General features: G+C 50.6%; 1 protein-coding gene across 1 annotated transcript; it reads left to right on the top strand.

The window, feature by feature from the left end:
* Positions 1 to 215: 215 nt before the first annotated feature.
* On the top strand, positions 216 to 17,289 carry LOC104163448 (lipase maturation factor 1-like; the record flags this gene model as incomplete). Its single annotated transcript, XM_009702460.1, has 4 exons — positions 216 to 393; positions 3,379 to 3,532; positions 6,619 to 6,802; positions 17,177 to 17,289. Coding segments are annotated over 4 exons (629 nt in total), but the record flags the coding sequence as incomplete, so codon positions are not given.
* Between the last annotated feature and the right edge of the window lie 332 nt (positions 17,290 to 17,621).

Raw genomic sequence — 17,621 nt, 5'->3', positions numbered from 1 at the left:
GAAAGCAAAGGCAGAGCTCGCATTGCAAGCCAGTGGGGTACATTTGGGCTGTAGCCTGGGCAGGGAGGGAAAGGTTTGCCATCACTGTTGCAATCATGGAAAATCAGCAAAGTACGTGCTGGGGTGCTAAAATCCATCCGGCATTTCCTTCACCGCACTTTTCTGTTGTCATTTAAGCAGATGCAACACTCTCTGCTGCCTTCTTTCCCGTTTAGGTGCTTCTGATCATAAGCGGAAACCTGAGTTTCCTCAACTGGCTAACCATCGTGCCCAGCATCGCCTGCTTCGACGACGCCAGCCTGGGGTTCCTCTTCAGCTCCCGGCGAGGAGGGGCGAAGGAGCGGGTGGTGCAGATGCAGCTCAAAGAGGCAGCCGGGGAGCAGCTTCCCCTGGGTGAGTTATTCCCAGAGAGGGGAAGATTTACACAGAGGTGTGTTTGGTGTGCTTAGCTCAAAAGCCGTCATTTCCTTCTGGAGCAGACCTGGGTGGGCAGGGAGGTGACATGGCTCCTGCGTGGTCTCCTGGGTGGGTTGCAGGGTGCGTGGGCAATGAGGGTGAGGCCCCCTGGTTCGTGAGGGGCTGCATCCGCAGCATCCGCAGCCAGTCCAGGCAGCTGCAGCTCTGACACCTCTGCTCCTGGCAGTCAGACCTCCTTGCTCTCACCCCTGTGAGCGTCAGACTCCAACCTGAAATAAGCAACAGGGAGGTGCATGGTTTATCTGGTGATTATTTTTTTTTTCACCTTTTTGTTTAATTTTGACTATTTAAGTCAAGGACAGAACACCCAGTGCAGTTTGAGGTGAGGATTTTGTGTTAGAAGTTGGGTGCAGACACAGGTCTCGTGTTTGCTCTCCTCTCTCCCCCCTGGCACGGTGGCCCTGTGACCCACCTGCCCTTTGCACCCTGGTTAAGTAGCTGGACATGAGATTGGTCTTCCAGAAAGAACCAAATCGATTGTTGATCCGTTGTGGGTCCAACAACTCTTTCACTAGCCGGGAAAGACACCTGGCTGCTGGGAAAGTGGCCGTTCCCCGTTCAGTGTCCTGCTTGGAGAAGGCAAGAGGAGCAGCTGGGAGCACGGGCACTGTCACGACAGGGAGTGAGTTCCCCAAAGCAGGGAGGAGGTGAACTGATGTTCATAGCATGACTATGGAAAAGCAAATACAAGGAGTTTTGTAACTGAAGAAAAGGGATCAATGTGGCTGATATTTCCTTCTGAAGGGAGTTTTCAAGCAGCCCTGTTCCAGAAGATTGCCTGCACAAGCAACACTGGGATATTTTTCACGGGGCTGCATAACAGATGTAGAGCTGTGTTTGTAGCATTTTTATAAACCACATATAAGCAACAAATTGCCTATAATATCAACAACAATCACAGATGCTCACTTTTAAATATACTAAACATATGTCAGAAGAATGAGAAATGTCAACAAGATACAGCATCTGTCTCTAGTCCTTTCTCATCTACCAAGAAACACAGCTTATTAACCAGAAGTATTAGTTCCAGCAAGGCTAATGCAGTTTCATTAAACTTTCTGTGTCTCCTGCCTTACATATTTTGCTGGAAGAAATCTTGAACAGCTTTTCCCCTCCGGTAGCTTTGCTTTAGAGGCTGTGAGAGCCTAGAGCTGTCCTACCAACTGTATTTTTGCATCCAGTCCCAAACAACACTCAAGTTGCACCTTCCTTTCTGGAGGAGAAGCGAAAGGGCTCCTCTTTGCTATGGCCCTCGGTGGGTCACTGTGAGGGGCAAGTAGATCATTTTTTTGAGGAACTTGCTCCTTTTCTGTGATGTTCTCCAGAAAACCTTACTGAGGCAGGGTGCCCAAGCAAGGAGAACCATCTGTACATACCACTGCTCTGCAGTGTAGATGTGTCCCTGTTCTGGGCTTTTAAAAAGGGGTAATCCATAAGGAAAGGGTAGGGTATCTGTAATATTCTGGGTGAATTTGGATTTCTGCATATTTTTACTGCTAAGAAGGCAGAGGCAGTTGAGCTGGTGCTGATGGGCTGTGTGGCAACAGGCTTAGAGGAGCCCTCACCCCTGGGTCACCAGAGCAGAAGACAGGAGGGTACCCAGCCATGCCCTGCTCGTGACCTGATTTTACAAGGCTCTGGCCACATCCTTGAAGCGTGTGTGTGTGTAATTCCTACTGAGACCTCAAATTCCCATTGCTAGTGCTCAGCTCCTGCCTGCTCGATCCAAATCCCATTGGCTCATGTCCTATGCTCCTTCCCCAAGTTTTGCTCCATCCTTGCCATGTAGATTTTTTTTTTCTCCTTGCGTGAAACCCTTTTTCTCTGTGACTGAGCAGCTGTGACCCCAAGGGCGTGATGATGATCACGACCTGCTGAAGGACGAGCAGTCCGTGCAGTGCCATAAGCTGTGACCTGAGGAGCCACTGATGCTGCCCGTATGGTGGAGGGTTCTGTGTCTGTACCTGCTCTTTAATTACAGGCTCGAAGTAATTCAGCCCATCTAAAAGACAAAAAAATGCCCCACAGACTCAAAACTGCTCTCGCAGCAGCCCAGGGGGCAAGGGGAGGCATCTCAGCGAGCTCCTTCCCAAATCAAATGATTCTCCAGAAATGTTCTCAGACTAAACAATTATTAATAGCTTCTGAGAGAGGTTCAAATAAACATCCCTCTCCTGCAGAGATAAGGGGAAAGCTACATGCAATTGCTTTGAATCTGATCCTTTGGCTGTTAACGTTAAATAAATTTAAAACGGCCATAAGGGTAGGAACCCCTCGGAGGTCAGGTCTGCTTATTTGTCTGATGGCAGTAGGTGTCTCCTTAGACTGAAGTCCAGCGCAGCCCTGTGCTGCTCCGCAAACCGAATCCCAAAGCGCTGGTGAAGCAACACGCGTCTCGCACATAAATGATAAGCAATGGAGATTTTGCAGAAGGAAAATGAGGTTTGAGTGGAGCTAGTGAGCGAGAGGGAGGAACATGCAAGAAGTAAGTCTGGGTGGTGAGAGCCTGGGGCAGCCACGGGCAGGAGCGGAGCTGGAAGCACTCCACGCACGGCTTACCAACCAGGAGGGCAATTTTGAGCAAGGTGCAAGTGCCAGCTGTGTTTTTTCCCCTGTATTAAAGCAATGATTAATCTTACATTTTAGACATTTTTCTTTTTAGCCCTTTCTCAGACTATTTAGAGACAGGCAGATCTCGGGAGCGATAGCGTATGGCCCTTGGCAAGGTCGGGCTGATTACAGCGGAGCCTTTGTCAGCCCCAGCCCGAGAGCCGCGAGCGGCTGTGAGCCCCCGGGCAGGGTCCTGGCTGCTGGGGGGGTTGGGCAGGGGAGCGAGGGGAGCAGAGCCCATCCCCGGCGGGGAAATCAACTTCTTCTGGTCTGCTTTTGTGTCCCGAACAGGCTGCTATGTCCGCAAAGTGGTGAACATCTCCTTTGGCCTCCTGATTGCTTATCTCAGCATCCCGGTTGTCCTAAACCTGCTCAACTCCAGACAAGTCATGAACACCTCGTTCAACCCTCTCAGAATAGTGAACACCTACGGAGCTTTCGGGAGGTACGCGTATTTTAATGGCACATGGTATAGCTCTGCTCCTCTCTCCAGTATAGTCCAGTCTGTGTGCCTTAAACCTAAACAGAAATCCTTCCAGTAACCGGTAGACTTGGAATACCTGTTTATGAGCAAGAAGGAGAAAAGGAGCAGGTTTCTTTCCCACTGAATTATAATTTATTTTCTTTGAGCCATTTTTAGTTAGCTCATTATATCGATGTAGCAAATGTAATAGCAGGATGAAAATATCCATAAGAGAGTTCATCCAGTGGATAGTCTTCACCATCACCAGCCCGCTTTATTTATGGTGAACTTCTCTTCCCCTGCGCACATTTGCTCTCCCTCATGTAAATATTCACATAAGCTATTGGGTAGCAGATTTTAGGCCAACAAAAGGAAGTGCTTTTTCCAGCGAGTGACTTGGGGGATTCATTGCTACAGGAAACTGTGGAGACGAAAGTATAAATGGCCTCAAAAAAGAACAAGACAGATTGAGAGGACAGGCCCAGCAGCAGTCTGCTCAGGAAATCCCGCTTACGGCTCCAAGGTGGGACTGGACAAAGGACATGTCTCCAGCTGCGTTGGTACCCGGGCTGTTTTTCAAGCATCTGAGTCTGGGTTTTTTGGGGTCACCAGGCTTGGGTGAGCCATGGTTGGGCTCACCGTAACCATTCTTGTCTGCTGTCTCTCCTGGCCTCTTCCAACCAAGAAAATGCTGAAAAACAGGGCTGTGTGAGAATAGCTTGCCCCAGGGGCAACAACAGGGCCAGTCTTCTCTGCGTGGACCTCTGGCTTTGCCACCACCTCGCCGTGGTGGCCGTGGGGTGTTCCCCAGAGGTCTGAGCAGAGAGGTGGGATGGGCAGCTCTTGGGTTAGCGGGCTCTGGACAAGGTCCCACAGGAGAAGCCAACAGTAATTAAATAGGTTTTATAAAAGGCGAAGCAGGTTGGCTGTTGAGAGGGCTGGCTGAGCGGACGGTGAAGGGGAGGAGCAGGTCTCACTGTGAGCACTGGAGATGCAGAGGACACCTGGAGCACATCAAATTAATATGATGTTTTCCCCAGTTTTTCAAACAGCAGAAATTTCTGCGGAAAGAAAAAAGTTAGAGAAAAACATGGTTAAAAATATCAGCGCTAGTTGTGGAAAATGCTGAAGTTTCTCCTTCTTTTGGAGAGAGGGAGAAATAACCCCTGAACCTCTTTGAAGGCTGGAGCGGTGAAGCTACGGGAGATTGTTTTCTTTGGGTTGTTGTTCTTTTTCTTCTTCAGTCTATGGTTTCTGTTTCAACAGTTACCAGAACCTAAAGAGCATGTGATGAAATGCTGGTGTAATATGTTTGTAATTCCAGCCTATGTAAACCAATAAAAAGAGGATTGCAGCTTATAATGAATATACGATTATGTGAAACTTGACATATTTTGAATCACACAGTAGGAACATACTTTTATTAGTAATTTGGTGTCCCTGATTTACAGTGTGTTTCTAACCATTGGGCAGGTGGCCACGGCTCATAACTCAGCCCAGTGTATAATATGGAACTTGGCTGGAGAATCCAGAAATCTATTAAATGTAGGTAACAATTATAAGCGGAGACGTACAGCATTCCTTGGGTTGTAAGCATCTATCACTGGAAGCCATCGGGGGAGAAGGTGGAGGCTGTGTGTTTCCAAACTTTTGGTTTCTTGGGTTGGAGGAGGAGATACCAAAGTAGTAAAAAATTAAAAGGGTGTTGGGAGCTGGACAAGTTTGATAGGCAGAGTTACGCAGTTATGTGTTCGTTATGGGAAACAGCTCTCCAGTGCAGGCGAGCATCACTGGCAGGTCATTGAGAACTCGATGACGGTGTCTTCACGTGGGCTTTCCGTGGCCTGGAGAGTTTGCCATCCCCACTGCTCTACCACCTTGCTGTGCAGAGAGAGTCCAGCCAAGCAGCAAAGGGAATACGCATGACCTCCCGTAAGGCTGGGGTGCTTTTGAACCAAGTTTCTATACATCAACTGGGTATTAGGGGCTTTTTTGTTTTCATTTTCTGCTTTTCTTGGCTTGGTTTGCATTGGCTCACATGTTACCTCCTCCTCTTGCTGAGTAATAGCTCCATGAGACCTGTCTTCCAGCCGGGATGGTGAAATGTTTGGGCGCGTAGAGACAGCTGTTAACGGTACCCCAAGAGTCAGCTCCTGGGGGGTGCTCCTTATGGGGCCAACCACCTCCCCAAGGCTCAGGCAGCCGCAGCCAGTTAACCTGGGCTCATTGCGAGTGTGTCCTGCCCTTTGCCAGGGCCAAGGTTCGAGCTGGGGCTCAGCACCCCGTGGCCAGCGGCGCTGCGGGGAGAGCCAGGCTCGCACAAGGGATGCTGGAGTGGTCCCAGGTGGACCCTGCTCTGCCCGTCCCGCAGCGGGAGGTCTCAGGGCCAGACCTGCGAAATGCAGAGGCAGGGGTGCTGTACGCAGTCGCTTGTGAATCTTCCCCTGCAGATATCGTCGGTGGCCCTGCCGTTAGGGCAGCCACACGTGCCAGTTATGAGCCTGTATTTTTGCACATGGCACATGCTAAAAACCTGGAGATGAAGCTATGTTTTGTGATGGTCTTTCATCTCCGCTTTCTTCTATCATCAGGAGCTTGTAGTCAGAGAGTTCTTGTGTCGTGGGAGTCATCAGAGTAACAGAAACAAAGGTTTTCTTCAGAAACATGGGACAAAGAGAGAAGTTGGTGCAGGTGGAAGATGCTGATGTGAGACTTGGGAGACACTCATTATATTCTCTCAATGTCTTGGACAAGTGTTAGGCTTTTATCTAGAAAGACAGACCCACCGATTTCAGTAGGGATCGTCTTTTTGGGCCGTAGTCCCTCGTTGGACTGCCACAACTGCGGTGTGATAGAGAGGAGCATGGGAGAGCATGGAAGTTGATGTTTTCCCTGTACTGTGCTGCTGGAGAGAGAAAAGTCTGCTGGACAGATGGGCTCTCTGTAGCTTGATCCGCCAGGATCCAGCTGTACCGTGAGGCCCTTGGCTCGTGTTGCCATGTTGACTCTCATGAACTAGCGTTTTACATGATTTGGGACAAAACCCAATATCATGTTGTATCCCACAGCATTACAAAGGAGAGAACAGAAGTCGTCCTTCAGGGGACGTCCAGCCTGGATCCCAATGACCCTGCTGCTGTCTGGGAGGAGTATGACTTCAAATGCAAGCCTGGGGACTTGAAGAGGAGGCCATGCTTTATCACCCCCTACCACTACCGCCTGGATTGGCTCATGTGGTTCGCTGCCTTCCAGGTACGTGCCTTTGAGTGTTCTCAGACTTGGGTGTCCCTTGACCAGGAAAAACAATTTATATGAATTTAGTATGTGTTGGGATGGGTGGGGGAATATTTGAAGCCTCAGCTAAGTTAATTATGTTTAAAAAAAAAAAAAAAAGGTGGTATTCCTAAAGGATGTCTGCTACTAGTGTAATGAGATTCTTGGAAATTTTATGTGAGGCTTTTTAATTGTTTCTCAGCAATAACAAGAGTTAAAGACCTTGAGAAAGCCCCTGGACTGCACCTGCCTCGCGAGGCGGTGGCATGGTGGGGCAGAAGCATCCCCAGCTGCCCACTCTGCCAGCCGGGTTGAGCCCCCGTCCCTGTTGGGGACAGCCCTGGGGACACCGGCGGTTGCTTCCACTGCCCACCTGCCTACATATGGACGTAGGGTCCCTCAAAATATTTTCCCAATGTGGTATCAGCAAATAGGTGACAACCATAAATTAAAAATGAGAAGGAGGGGGGAAACTTGTAAAATTAATTCGTGTATATCTTTTAGCCTATTCTGCAAAATGTTACTTGCGTGAGCATGAGAACTTGGACTGGGTTTTACAAAACTGGGGCTTACAGCAGGGGCGTGAGGCAAACCCATCTCAGATTATCACAGGCTTTTCTCTTTGTTCCCGTATCCTCTCCCGGCATATCCTCTTCCCTCGCTCCTCTCCCCCTGCCCCAAACTTCTCTGTTTGCTTTCTTTGTGGTATTTTCATTTAGGCGCCATTTGGATTCCTCAGCGATGACATAACCATCGCTCTTTGGCTATGGTTTTATATTTACCCCACTAGTTTTTGTGTGCTGGAATTTCATTTAATCTGTATTAGGTATGCTTATCCCTCAGCAAGACGACAGCAGAGATTAAAACTCAAGGCAGCAGCGGTGCCCAGCATTACATAAAGGTGCAGAAGGTTGGATGGGAGTTGTTGGTTTAAATCTGAGTGTATTTTGGGAGGAGAAATCCAGCTCACCTAAGCAAAGGTTGTTTCTGAGATGAGAGAAAGGCTGTTTGTTTCCAAGGTAGGAATGTCCCAAAGGCTTTAAAATACAAAGTGATCTCAGGTTTAAAGCCAAGGGAGGACAGGGCATAAGTAGTGATGCATCACAGGCGAGCGCGGGCTGCGCCAGTGCGGAGAGCCGCCATTACACCGGCTCCCCGCAGAGCCAGGCCGGGTGCTGAGTGACCGGGATGTACGGGACAGCCTGGGGAGGAGGAAGAAAAGCCTCGTCACGTCTTTATTGTTGGTGTTGCATTCTCTGAAGGGTTCCCCCAAGTGTTTCTGTTCCCCTGGGCACGGGGGGCTGCTGGGGTGCCTGCCAGCCAAGGCGTCTATCCCCACCAGCTGATTAGCAGCAATTAGCATTGTGGGTCTCCTTGCGCTGGCAGGAGGAGGGTGCGTGCCTCCCACTCGGGTGGGTGTGTGCCGGAGGTGGGCATCAGCCCTGGACCATGTCCATCATCTCCCTGGTACAGCGGCATGGGGTGAAAATGGGTCTGGTGCCCTTTCCCGGCTGTCCCAACCTGTGCATCCCGTGCCCTCCTGCCGCTGGGGACTTTCTCGTGCCCCCCCCCTGCGCACACAGGTCTCCGTGAAGCAATTTCAGATCCTGCTTAGAAGAGATATTAACGGAAGGTGCAGAAAGGAGAAAAAAAAACCTTCTGAAAAGTGGGGATGAATCTTGTTGAAAACAATAGGAAGGCAAGTAGCCTAGGCACAGCAGCAAGCATTTTCAAATCTGGATGTTAAGGCATGTAAATACCTGCTTAAGCATGGAAGTAAATCCCATTTGGAGTGGCCGACTGTTTCTTTGAAAACTGTGAGCTGTATGTTTGGTGCCAGCTGTCATCCCTGGGAAAGCTGGCTGTCCTGCCGTCTCTCCCCGCGCTGCCGCAGCCAGAAGTCACCGTCGTTCGGGTATTGTTTAGACTTGAGTCACGCAGAGCTGCAGAAAGGATGAGAAACCAGAAGTCGAAACCCCAGAAGAAATTTGTGAAGCCAGGCAAGTTTTGCAAACCCCATACAGTAGTTTACGGAGTCCATAAAACCAAGTTACTTCAGCCTCTGGATTAGATTTAATTTGTTTTTAAAAGTTCTGGGTTTTTTCTACACCACTGCTCACCGTCTGCCCCATCGCTTCCCGAGCCGGCGGCCGCAGGGCTGGTTTTGCAGTTTGTTGGCGGTGGCCAGGTAAGGAGCTGACATATCCAGCTCTGACAGGCTGCAGAAAAGCCGGGGACTTGGGGGAAAGATATTTACCATCCCTTTGTGCTGCTCGTGACAGGTTCCTCTTTGCACCTCATCACCGCTTGACATATGACGCCTTCCTCCGCTCGGGGTTTCCTGTGAAACTTTCCACCTTGGCTATAGCTGCAGGATTCACTTCGAAGAGCCGGAGCATGGGAGAGCCAGGCCCTTGGCACGGCTGGCACGGGCCAGCACGGCAGGGGAGCCACCGGCACGGCCCTGGTGCGGGAACGGGAGGAGCCGCAGTGCTGCTCCACCTCTGAATTGCAATTTAGTAGTTGGCTGCCTCTTAATTACCCTTCCAGTAGTGCCATAATTGTATGTAATGTAACATGGCATTATTTTCCAGGAAACAATTTTCGTGATGTTAATTTTATTATCTAAATATAATATGCCTTTTCACTTGTCTTCTAAATCCCCTCTTTGTTTTGTATGTCTCGACATCCCGAGGGTGCTGTAGCTCTGAATTGAAGCCCTTCATTTGGTTCTGGCAGGGACATAACCCATCCAGAAACATGTCTGCATTGCTCCTTCCCGTCTGCAGAAGGGGAAAGACTCCCACGAACCGGCAGCGGCGTGTGGAAATCCGTGAGACCCTTTTCAGTTGTTTCTCAGCAGTTGCCTCGGACGGGACCCCCTTCGCTCCGTCACCCAGCTGAGAACCTGTGTGCCAAGCAGACTGGGGTGGTCCCAACAAAAATAACGTGTCTGGTAGTCCAGAGCTGATGTTCAGGGGCTTGTTGCTAAGGTCGGTCACTCTGGATCACCCACCTCCATGGAAGCAATTTAAACCAAGGTCTGAGCCAACTTAATGCACATGCACGTTTTTAAGAGGAGCTACTGCTAATTGCGAAGAATGGCACGATGTGCTCATTGCATTTGCAGGTGCCACCAAGCTGTGAGCACAACGGAGGACAAGGTCTCGCTGGTTTTGGTCCCAGCAGACAGGAGAGGCGTGTGTGGTGCTGCAGATGGGCAGGACCCGTCCCCTGCCCCGGGACGGGATGGGGCAGAGCATCGTGCTCCGGGGAAGGCTCATGGGCTGAGCCTGCATCACAAGATGAGCGCACTTAGGAAAAGGCATTGTGAAAAGGCAAACACGATACCGTGACAGGCGAGCAGACGTTCGGCGTGCGTGGTGTCACCCTCCCACTACGCTCAGCCGAGCACCCAATTCGGGAAGGATGCGGCTGACTGGCAAGGGTGCAGAAGAGGGACCGGCAGAGAGGAGAGGTGCAGAACCCTCCTCCCACGGCAGCAGAGCGAGCTAATCTGCCTGGGCATCCCAGTGTCAAAACGAGTTTGGAAGAAGTGGAAACCTGCGGTCAAGGGGAGAGCAGCAATCTGTTTTCTGTGTCCCTGTGGAGAAGGGAGGAAATAATGGATGAAATGGCAGAATATGATTTAATCTCAGGAAAATTCAGGTTACGCATTCGGAAAAACTTTCACCCCTTGACACTTTATTGTGTTAGCGCAAAGACGTCCTGTTTTCACAGAAGCTAGAGACAAATTGTTAAAGCTTTGTCTCTCCTCCTGCTACTGATGGCAACACTCCTGTAATTATTTGACTTCTCGTTTATGGTGGGCATTTGTAGAAGGAGCCCAGCCATCACAACCCAGAACTGAGGTAGGCTGTGCCGCTGGTACAAAAAGCATGACAATTTTTGGCAGGCTGTGGGTGGATTCAGCATCATTAATAAACAGGAACCAGAAAACAAAATACCACTCATAGTTTTGGGGCTTCAAGTTGGTCACTTTTCCTGGTAGCGGGATGTTTTGGACTTTACAAAAGCCAGTTGTTTGTTGTACCAAAGATTTGTTCTTCACCAGTGGGCAGCAGTGGAAAGCCTTCAGTGCTCTGAATAAAGCAAAATGAAAGGGAAGGCTTTTCCCCTCCTTACTGTGGCATGAAGGTTATTTATGCTGTTCGGGGATGGCATTTGGCCAACGCGAAGGCACGCCTTGGTGCTTACCAAATAATAACTACTCAAAAAATAACAAAGCTAATGCTGTCTTCATATTGTTTTTGAAAGCCCAGTGTCTTGTTGTGTTGTACCTTGAAGCTGCTCCAGAAGTCTCTGTACGTGGGGACTGGCAGAGAAACCGCCCGGGCTGCTGGCCCGTGTCGCGTCGGCAAACCCACCGCAGAGCAGCCGTTGCGATGCACTGAGGAGCAATGTGTGTTTTCCAGATACGATGTGTAAGTTTGTAAATAAACTTCCTAGGAGAAGAGAGAAACTTCAGCGATGGGATTGATGCTCTGAGGATCTCCCCTGGGTGGTAACAGGGAGTCGTGATGGAGACTTCACGTTATCACACATGAATTGGAAGGGCTGAGAAAAAGTAACCCTATAAATAGAGAGGGCAGATTAATATTTTTGCGAGATATTTTATTCAAGCCTCTGCTATCTCAGTCTTCCAGCCAGAAGGTGCTTACAGGAAAAAGCTGCGTGGCAGCAGAATGGAGGAGGAGGTGTGTGTAACGTAATAAAATCTGAACCTCATGCGCAGTGTACTAAGCTCAGCCTTTTACATTTCCTTTCTTCCCCCTTCTAAAAATACAGGCCTCAGTTCACTTCCATTTTTCCATTGCAGCATTCATACATTTTGGTCCATGTTCAGCATGCAAGAATTTTATTTTCTTCTTTTAACTGTGATTAGTTGTCTCCCGGTGAATATGAATAATTTCAAACCCCCAAGCTGCATTTAGACAAACAGCAGGCTGGATCACGGGCAGACTCACCGCTAGTAGTAACATGGTGATGGAGGTGCCCAGAAACCCGAATAAGACTGATAGCCTATCGTGCCACGGGCTGTATAAATACAGAGTAAGACCTTGCCTATGGAGGGAGTGATTATTGTCTACAGTGGCTATTGTATCTCCCAGTCTAGACTCTGTTCTGGAACAAAGTGACTTTTCTTTCCAAATACAGAGGTGATATGGGAGCTGTGCCAGGTGCGCGATTTCCCCGTATGAGCAAGATCTAAGAGCCGGTACCCGAAGTCTTGCTCCGCTCTCTCACGCAGCCTTTTATTCCTCGTCCCGGACCTGCCGCGCTCGGCCCTGCACCCCCCTCCTCTGGGACCTCCTGCTTTCCCAAACGTTATCTAATAGGATGGGCTAAGGGATGGCTTTTAGTGAGGCTTGAGAAACTGCTCCCGCTGAAATCCTATACATTGAGCCAGACCTGCAGAGAAACGGCTTGCCTCTTTGGGAAACTAATAGAAAGAAGGGGATGTGGTTATTGGAAATAATGAGAAGTGATGTGACCCGACGTAGCCTTTGACCTTCCTTGGTTAAGTCGCTCGGGTAGCGGGATGGTAGCAAACGGCTATGAGCTGGAATATTATAAAAAAGCAAAGGGTTGCATTAGTTATGCCCTCTTTTCTGTGGGACGTGGATTATTTCTCCAGCTGATAGCTCAAGTTCCCTAAACAGCAACAGTTGAGGGCACTTAGCTACAGAAGTGGAAACAGCAGTGTAAACAGCAATGTGAATATTGGGTGAAAATACCCAGGGCGGTGGAGTTACCACTTTACATCCCACAGTGGGTAGGCTGTGATGCAAAAAATGCGCCTTATGACATAGCGCGGGAAACGTAAACCTCCCCTACCCCTCTGTTATCCGCCCTCGCGCACCGACGCCGATGTGAAACCGTGCAGGGCTCCCAACCATGTGAAATAATAATGTTGGGCTCCTGTGCCAAGTTTCCAGCTGTTTCCACATGTGCATCCCATACTTACCTCCTCCCGTGCGCCTGTGCCAGGACCGAGATTCAATAAAATGCCACACTAATCCACAGTCCTTTTTCATTAAATGACCAATTAAAGCTAGAGGAAAAGGGTTCTTATTATTATTATTTCAGTTGGGAACATGTTCCCTGTAGCGCTGGGTGGTTTTTATATGTATTTTTTACGATGATTATATTCTCTTCTACTTTGTTATCTCTGCAGAGTTTTGTCGCTACTGCGTCTGATTTGCCCCAGCTCCTCGCTGTTGCCTGACTTAGCGGTGATTTGGTTTTAAATTCTGTGAAGTTATTAAATACTTCTGTACACAAGTTAATGTATTCAAGGTGAGAACGCCCTGTTTATACACTGGTAAAGTGTGTAAGTGGAGAGGTCAGCGAATATCAACAGTTGAAGAGAAGTCTTGGGGCAGCGTTGCTCCGGGGAGGTGGTGGTGGTACCCGAGGCACACAGTGATGCTCAGCTCCTCATGCTGGGCCGTGCGCGGGTGGGGAGAAGGAGCAAAGCCCCATCCCAAAGCAGCGTGCGCAGCCGGACTGGCACGGGGAGCTGGGGGGAGCAGCTACCTGAACACCACGCAAGGCTGAAACCCATCAGCAAATAAAAGCTCATGGGGTTTTAACACCTAGTCCCAGGTCCTCTTTGTTAGTCCACTGTGTTATACCTAAAACCTGATTTTCAGAGGTCTTGAGCACTGGTACCAGCTGCAAGGACAGTTAAAGATGATCGGGCTTGCTGGAGAGCTGCGCCGGTTGCATTTCGGTGGGTCGGCACAGACTGGGAATACCGAAAGGCTTCGCCTTTGTGGAGAAGGTATTGAACTTTGTGGTGAGCTTTGGGAACCCTAACCTCTGACCGAGCTGCCTTTCTCAGGCATTTTAGTTGGGTTGATGATGGGGTTTTTGTGTGTTTAGGTTCCTTAGTTGCTTTCTGTGCCAAAACAGAAAGAAAACTCTCAAAAAGTAGAGGAGGGAGGCATGTCCCTCTTTTGGGGGGGCTGCGCCTCCCCAGAGATGCTCTGTTCAGGGTCGGACAGGGAGTCATGCAGCTCCTGGCACGTTTTGGCATGCTTGGACCAGCAACTTGTAGCCACAGGCTGAGCGGGTCACTAGTTCCCCAGTAATCCCAGCATGGGTACGGCACGGGCCCTGCGTGGCACAAGGGGAGGTGTAGCCCCAGCTTTTGGAGGGCAGGAGGCAGGTGTGGGAGTCTCCGTCCGTGCCCGTGTCTTGATGGAGACAGGGCAGCCTGGGGACCTGTGTCGCTGGTGCAGGCTCAGGCCCCAGCTCCCTGTCTTTGTCCTCGGTGAAGCTCCAAAACCTAGAGATGAACCCAATACGTGCATGCCTGCCCATCTTAAAGCAATGTGTGCATCTGTCCTGGCTTTGTTTTTTTAATTAATCCACTGGGTGGTTCAAGCTCTGACTTTCCTGGTTTGCACACTCAGAGCTGGCAAAAGCGGAGCGCAAGGCCGGGCGAATCCCTCCCATCCTGACTCGCAGCTCCACAAACGGTGTTCGGGGCTGGGGCTCGCTGGGTCCACGGACAGAGGAACCGTCACCTTCCCACCCTGTGGTGTGATGCTTCCCTGGATGCAGCCCAGATCTCCTGAATTCTTTTTTTCCCTCCCTTTGCCACCGTATCACTTTACAGAGTAATGAGTTAAACAGCGCGATCGTTAGTGCAGCTCGGCTCCTGCGTGCTCCGAGCATCGGCGGCGTGCGATATCTAAGCCTTTGTGCTGGGGGGAGTGTCGGGGGCTGCACTGGGTGGAAATTTCTCACTGCAGACTTTCCCGGGGCCAGACATGTTGTAAATTTTACAAGAAAAACACTTTACAAACCAGAAGTCCAACTCTCGTGCGCATGGAGCTGCTAATTAACAACTTGGAGACCATGTGAGCCAGGGAGCCAGTTCCGCCATTACAGAGCCTCATGGTTTTGAGTCAGGCTTTGAAGATTTGAGGTCCTCCATAAAGCTCTAGCGCTGGGAGTCTGGTGATTTCTGTTTCTGTTCTTCTCCTGCTTCTCCCCAGCTTGCACACAGGAACCCTCACACCTCCCAGTCCCTCCTAGAAATAGTGCTTAAAATCATACAGAGCACTTTAAAAAGGGATGTCCGAGGAGGCACAGGATGCTGAAGACCTCACTTGCGATATCTGATCATCTGCAATTGTCGTCGCACCTCTCGGGAGGCCCTCGCTCACAACCAAGGATTCCCCAGGCTGCAGGTCCCAGCGTGGCACCCACCCTCCCAAAGCCCAGCCTGATCTTGGGCATCGCTGAGCCATCGAGGGGCACGGAGTCGCTTGGTACGGCTGGGAGTCTTGGCGTGTGGACCCATGACGACACAGTCGGGCCCTTGGCAGGGATGCTGCCGGTTTTTCCTGCAGCCCTGCCAGCCCTGGCAGGGTTAGTGCAAGATTTGCAAGGTTTGTGTTTAACATCTTGCGTGATGTCAAGCTCCTGGCTCCAGGACTGACCGCATCTCCCCTCCTAGACCTCTGCACCGGGGCCACAGTGGCCTTGGTCCCACAGGGGCTGAGGTTGCCCTGTTCCTCCTTGAGAGCCACCACCACCTCCTCTGTGTCAGGAAGGGGACCAGGAGATGGGAGACAGGGAGTGGCATGGGGTGTTGGTGGAGAGAGGGGTGTGGGAAGCATCCCTGGCTCCACACCCATCCGTGTCGGTGGTGCAGCCGGAACAGCAGATGGAACGAGCCGTGCGGTGAGGCAGGACGGAAGCAGGCGAATAGGGAGAGTAATCTTTTTTGAAAAGTTGTTGGCTTCAATAACTGTGGTTTTCCTCTAAATTGTGATGAGCACGGGTCAGAAACCCGGCGAGGTAGAGCTGCCGCTTGATGAGCCTTTCCACCAGCGTTTGGTGTTTTCCATCTCATTTCTCTCCTCTGTTTCCCGTAGCAACGGAAATAACAAACTTTGCCATTAGAAAAGATTGCAGAGTAACTTTGCCTTGATGTTCTGCATTAGTCACAGTCCTGCAGGTACAGCTGCCGGGTTTCGCTTTCCCACAGTGTCCCCTGCTGCTTGCATTAAAAAATCCATTTAGGTATACATTAAAAAAGGAGGGAAAAAAAAGTTCATAATGGAAGTACTAGGCACAGAAAGTCGCCAGAAGGGGAAATGCATTTTATGGAGCCTCAGCAAGAATCCCTGCGAAGAGCAGGAGATGCATGGATTCCTGGAGGGAAGTAAATGCCGAGTCAGGTTCTGCCACTGCAGCTCGGGCTGCGGCTCCCGAGGGCTGATCTGCTCCTTTCGGTGTGGTTCGGGATACGGCAGAGGCGCGGGATGGAAGGACGACAGATCAGATGAAAGGAAAGAAAGAGGAGAGGGGAGTCGGGATTAGAGAAGTCACTTTCTTCTGGTTTCTCTTGGATAACACAACAGGGGAAGGCAACCTGTTTTAAAATGATGGATGGATTGTCATTTCAAAACGTGCCATTACTGTTCCTCTGCTGCTAAAAGAAATTATTTAAATCAAGTATTTGGGGTGCGGAATTGGCAAGAACGCTCCAACTACGTTAGAGGTGGATGAAGTCAAAAAGAGATTTGTGATCCAAGGTGTAGGAGGAGCCGCAGCTGATGGGTGCTGGGGAGAACCGGGGGTGGTGGGTGCCCCTTGCCCAGGGAAGGGCTGTGTGCGCTACACGGCTCCTGGCCCAGCGATGCACGGTGCTTTCCCGGTGGCAGCGGTTGTAGGCTTCTCCTTGGCACTGGGGGAAAGCAGTGCCATGGGCTTGGAGGGGATGCAGGGCTGGCAGAAATGCCCCCCCAGGCATCACACCTTGAGCAGCAGTCGCTGTCCGGGCTGGGTGAAGGTGGAGACGCATCCCTGACCGTCGTCTGGTCTCTGCTCATCGGCTGAGCTCTGGCGGCTGGCCGTGGGCATGCTCTTCACCCCCCTCAGCTGTGATGTGAATTCCTTTGGGGGTGCTTGAGAGGGAGGATGCTACTTTGCAGTTGGAGCAGGCTGGGAGAGTGCACGTAGCTGTCCCAGCTCCGCTAACGAACAACTCATTAAACTTTTGCGACTGGCATGCCCTCTGTTGTGTCCGTACCCTCAGGAATGATTTCATACCCTCAGGAATGATTTCCAGATGAGACGAGCTCAGTGAAGCTCTCCCTGCTCCCCGCCGATACCAGAGGGTCTCGGTCCGGACCTCGAGGTCTTGGATCCCATGGGATCTGCTTTCTGCAACACTGGCAAATTCATCGTTTGCTACCCAAATCGGTTGTAATCTCTCCCCAGAGACCACGCAGAAGTCTTTAATGCTAATAACACTGCACGACAAGCCCAGCAGTGCCTAACATTTATATTTCTTATTCCTTCCCCAAGACCTATGAGCAGAACGAATGGATAATCCACTTGGCTGGGAAGCTGCTGGCCCAGGAAGAGGAGACCTTGTCCTTGATGGCAACGAACCCATTCGCGGGCAGAGCCCCCCCCCGGTAAGCTTTGAGTTTTGCCAAAGGAGCTGGAAGTACCCGGGCTCCGTCTTGTGCCTATCTTGGATGTGCACACCTGGTTTCTGTTGATGGATTGGGTTTTGTATTTGGTGGTACCCAGGTGGTCTTTCAATGGGGAGGGGGGGGATGTTTAATATGAGGACACTGAGGACACCATGAAGAGCTGGTGCTGTCAGCACCTTAATGCCTTCGTGGGGGGACGCAAGGACCCTTTGGGTGAGCCCCTTCCCAGGCAGGACTGGGAAGGCCTTGGCGTTGCTTCTCTTGGATGGAAATGGTGAGTGCTGAAGTGGTTTCCTGCCCACCAGCTTTAG

Source organism: Cariama cristata, unplaced genomic scaffold, assembly GCF_000690535.1.
Source record: "Cariama cristata isolate BGI_N322 unplaced genomic scaffold, ASM69053v1 scaffold14076, whole genome shotgun sequence".
NCBI lineage: Eukaryota > Metazoa > Chordata > Aves > Cariamiformes > Cariamidae > Cariama > Cariama cristata.
The sequence above is the reverse complement of the archived record's forward strand: the minus strand, read 5'-3'. Positions and strand labels throughout refer to the sequence as shown.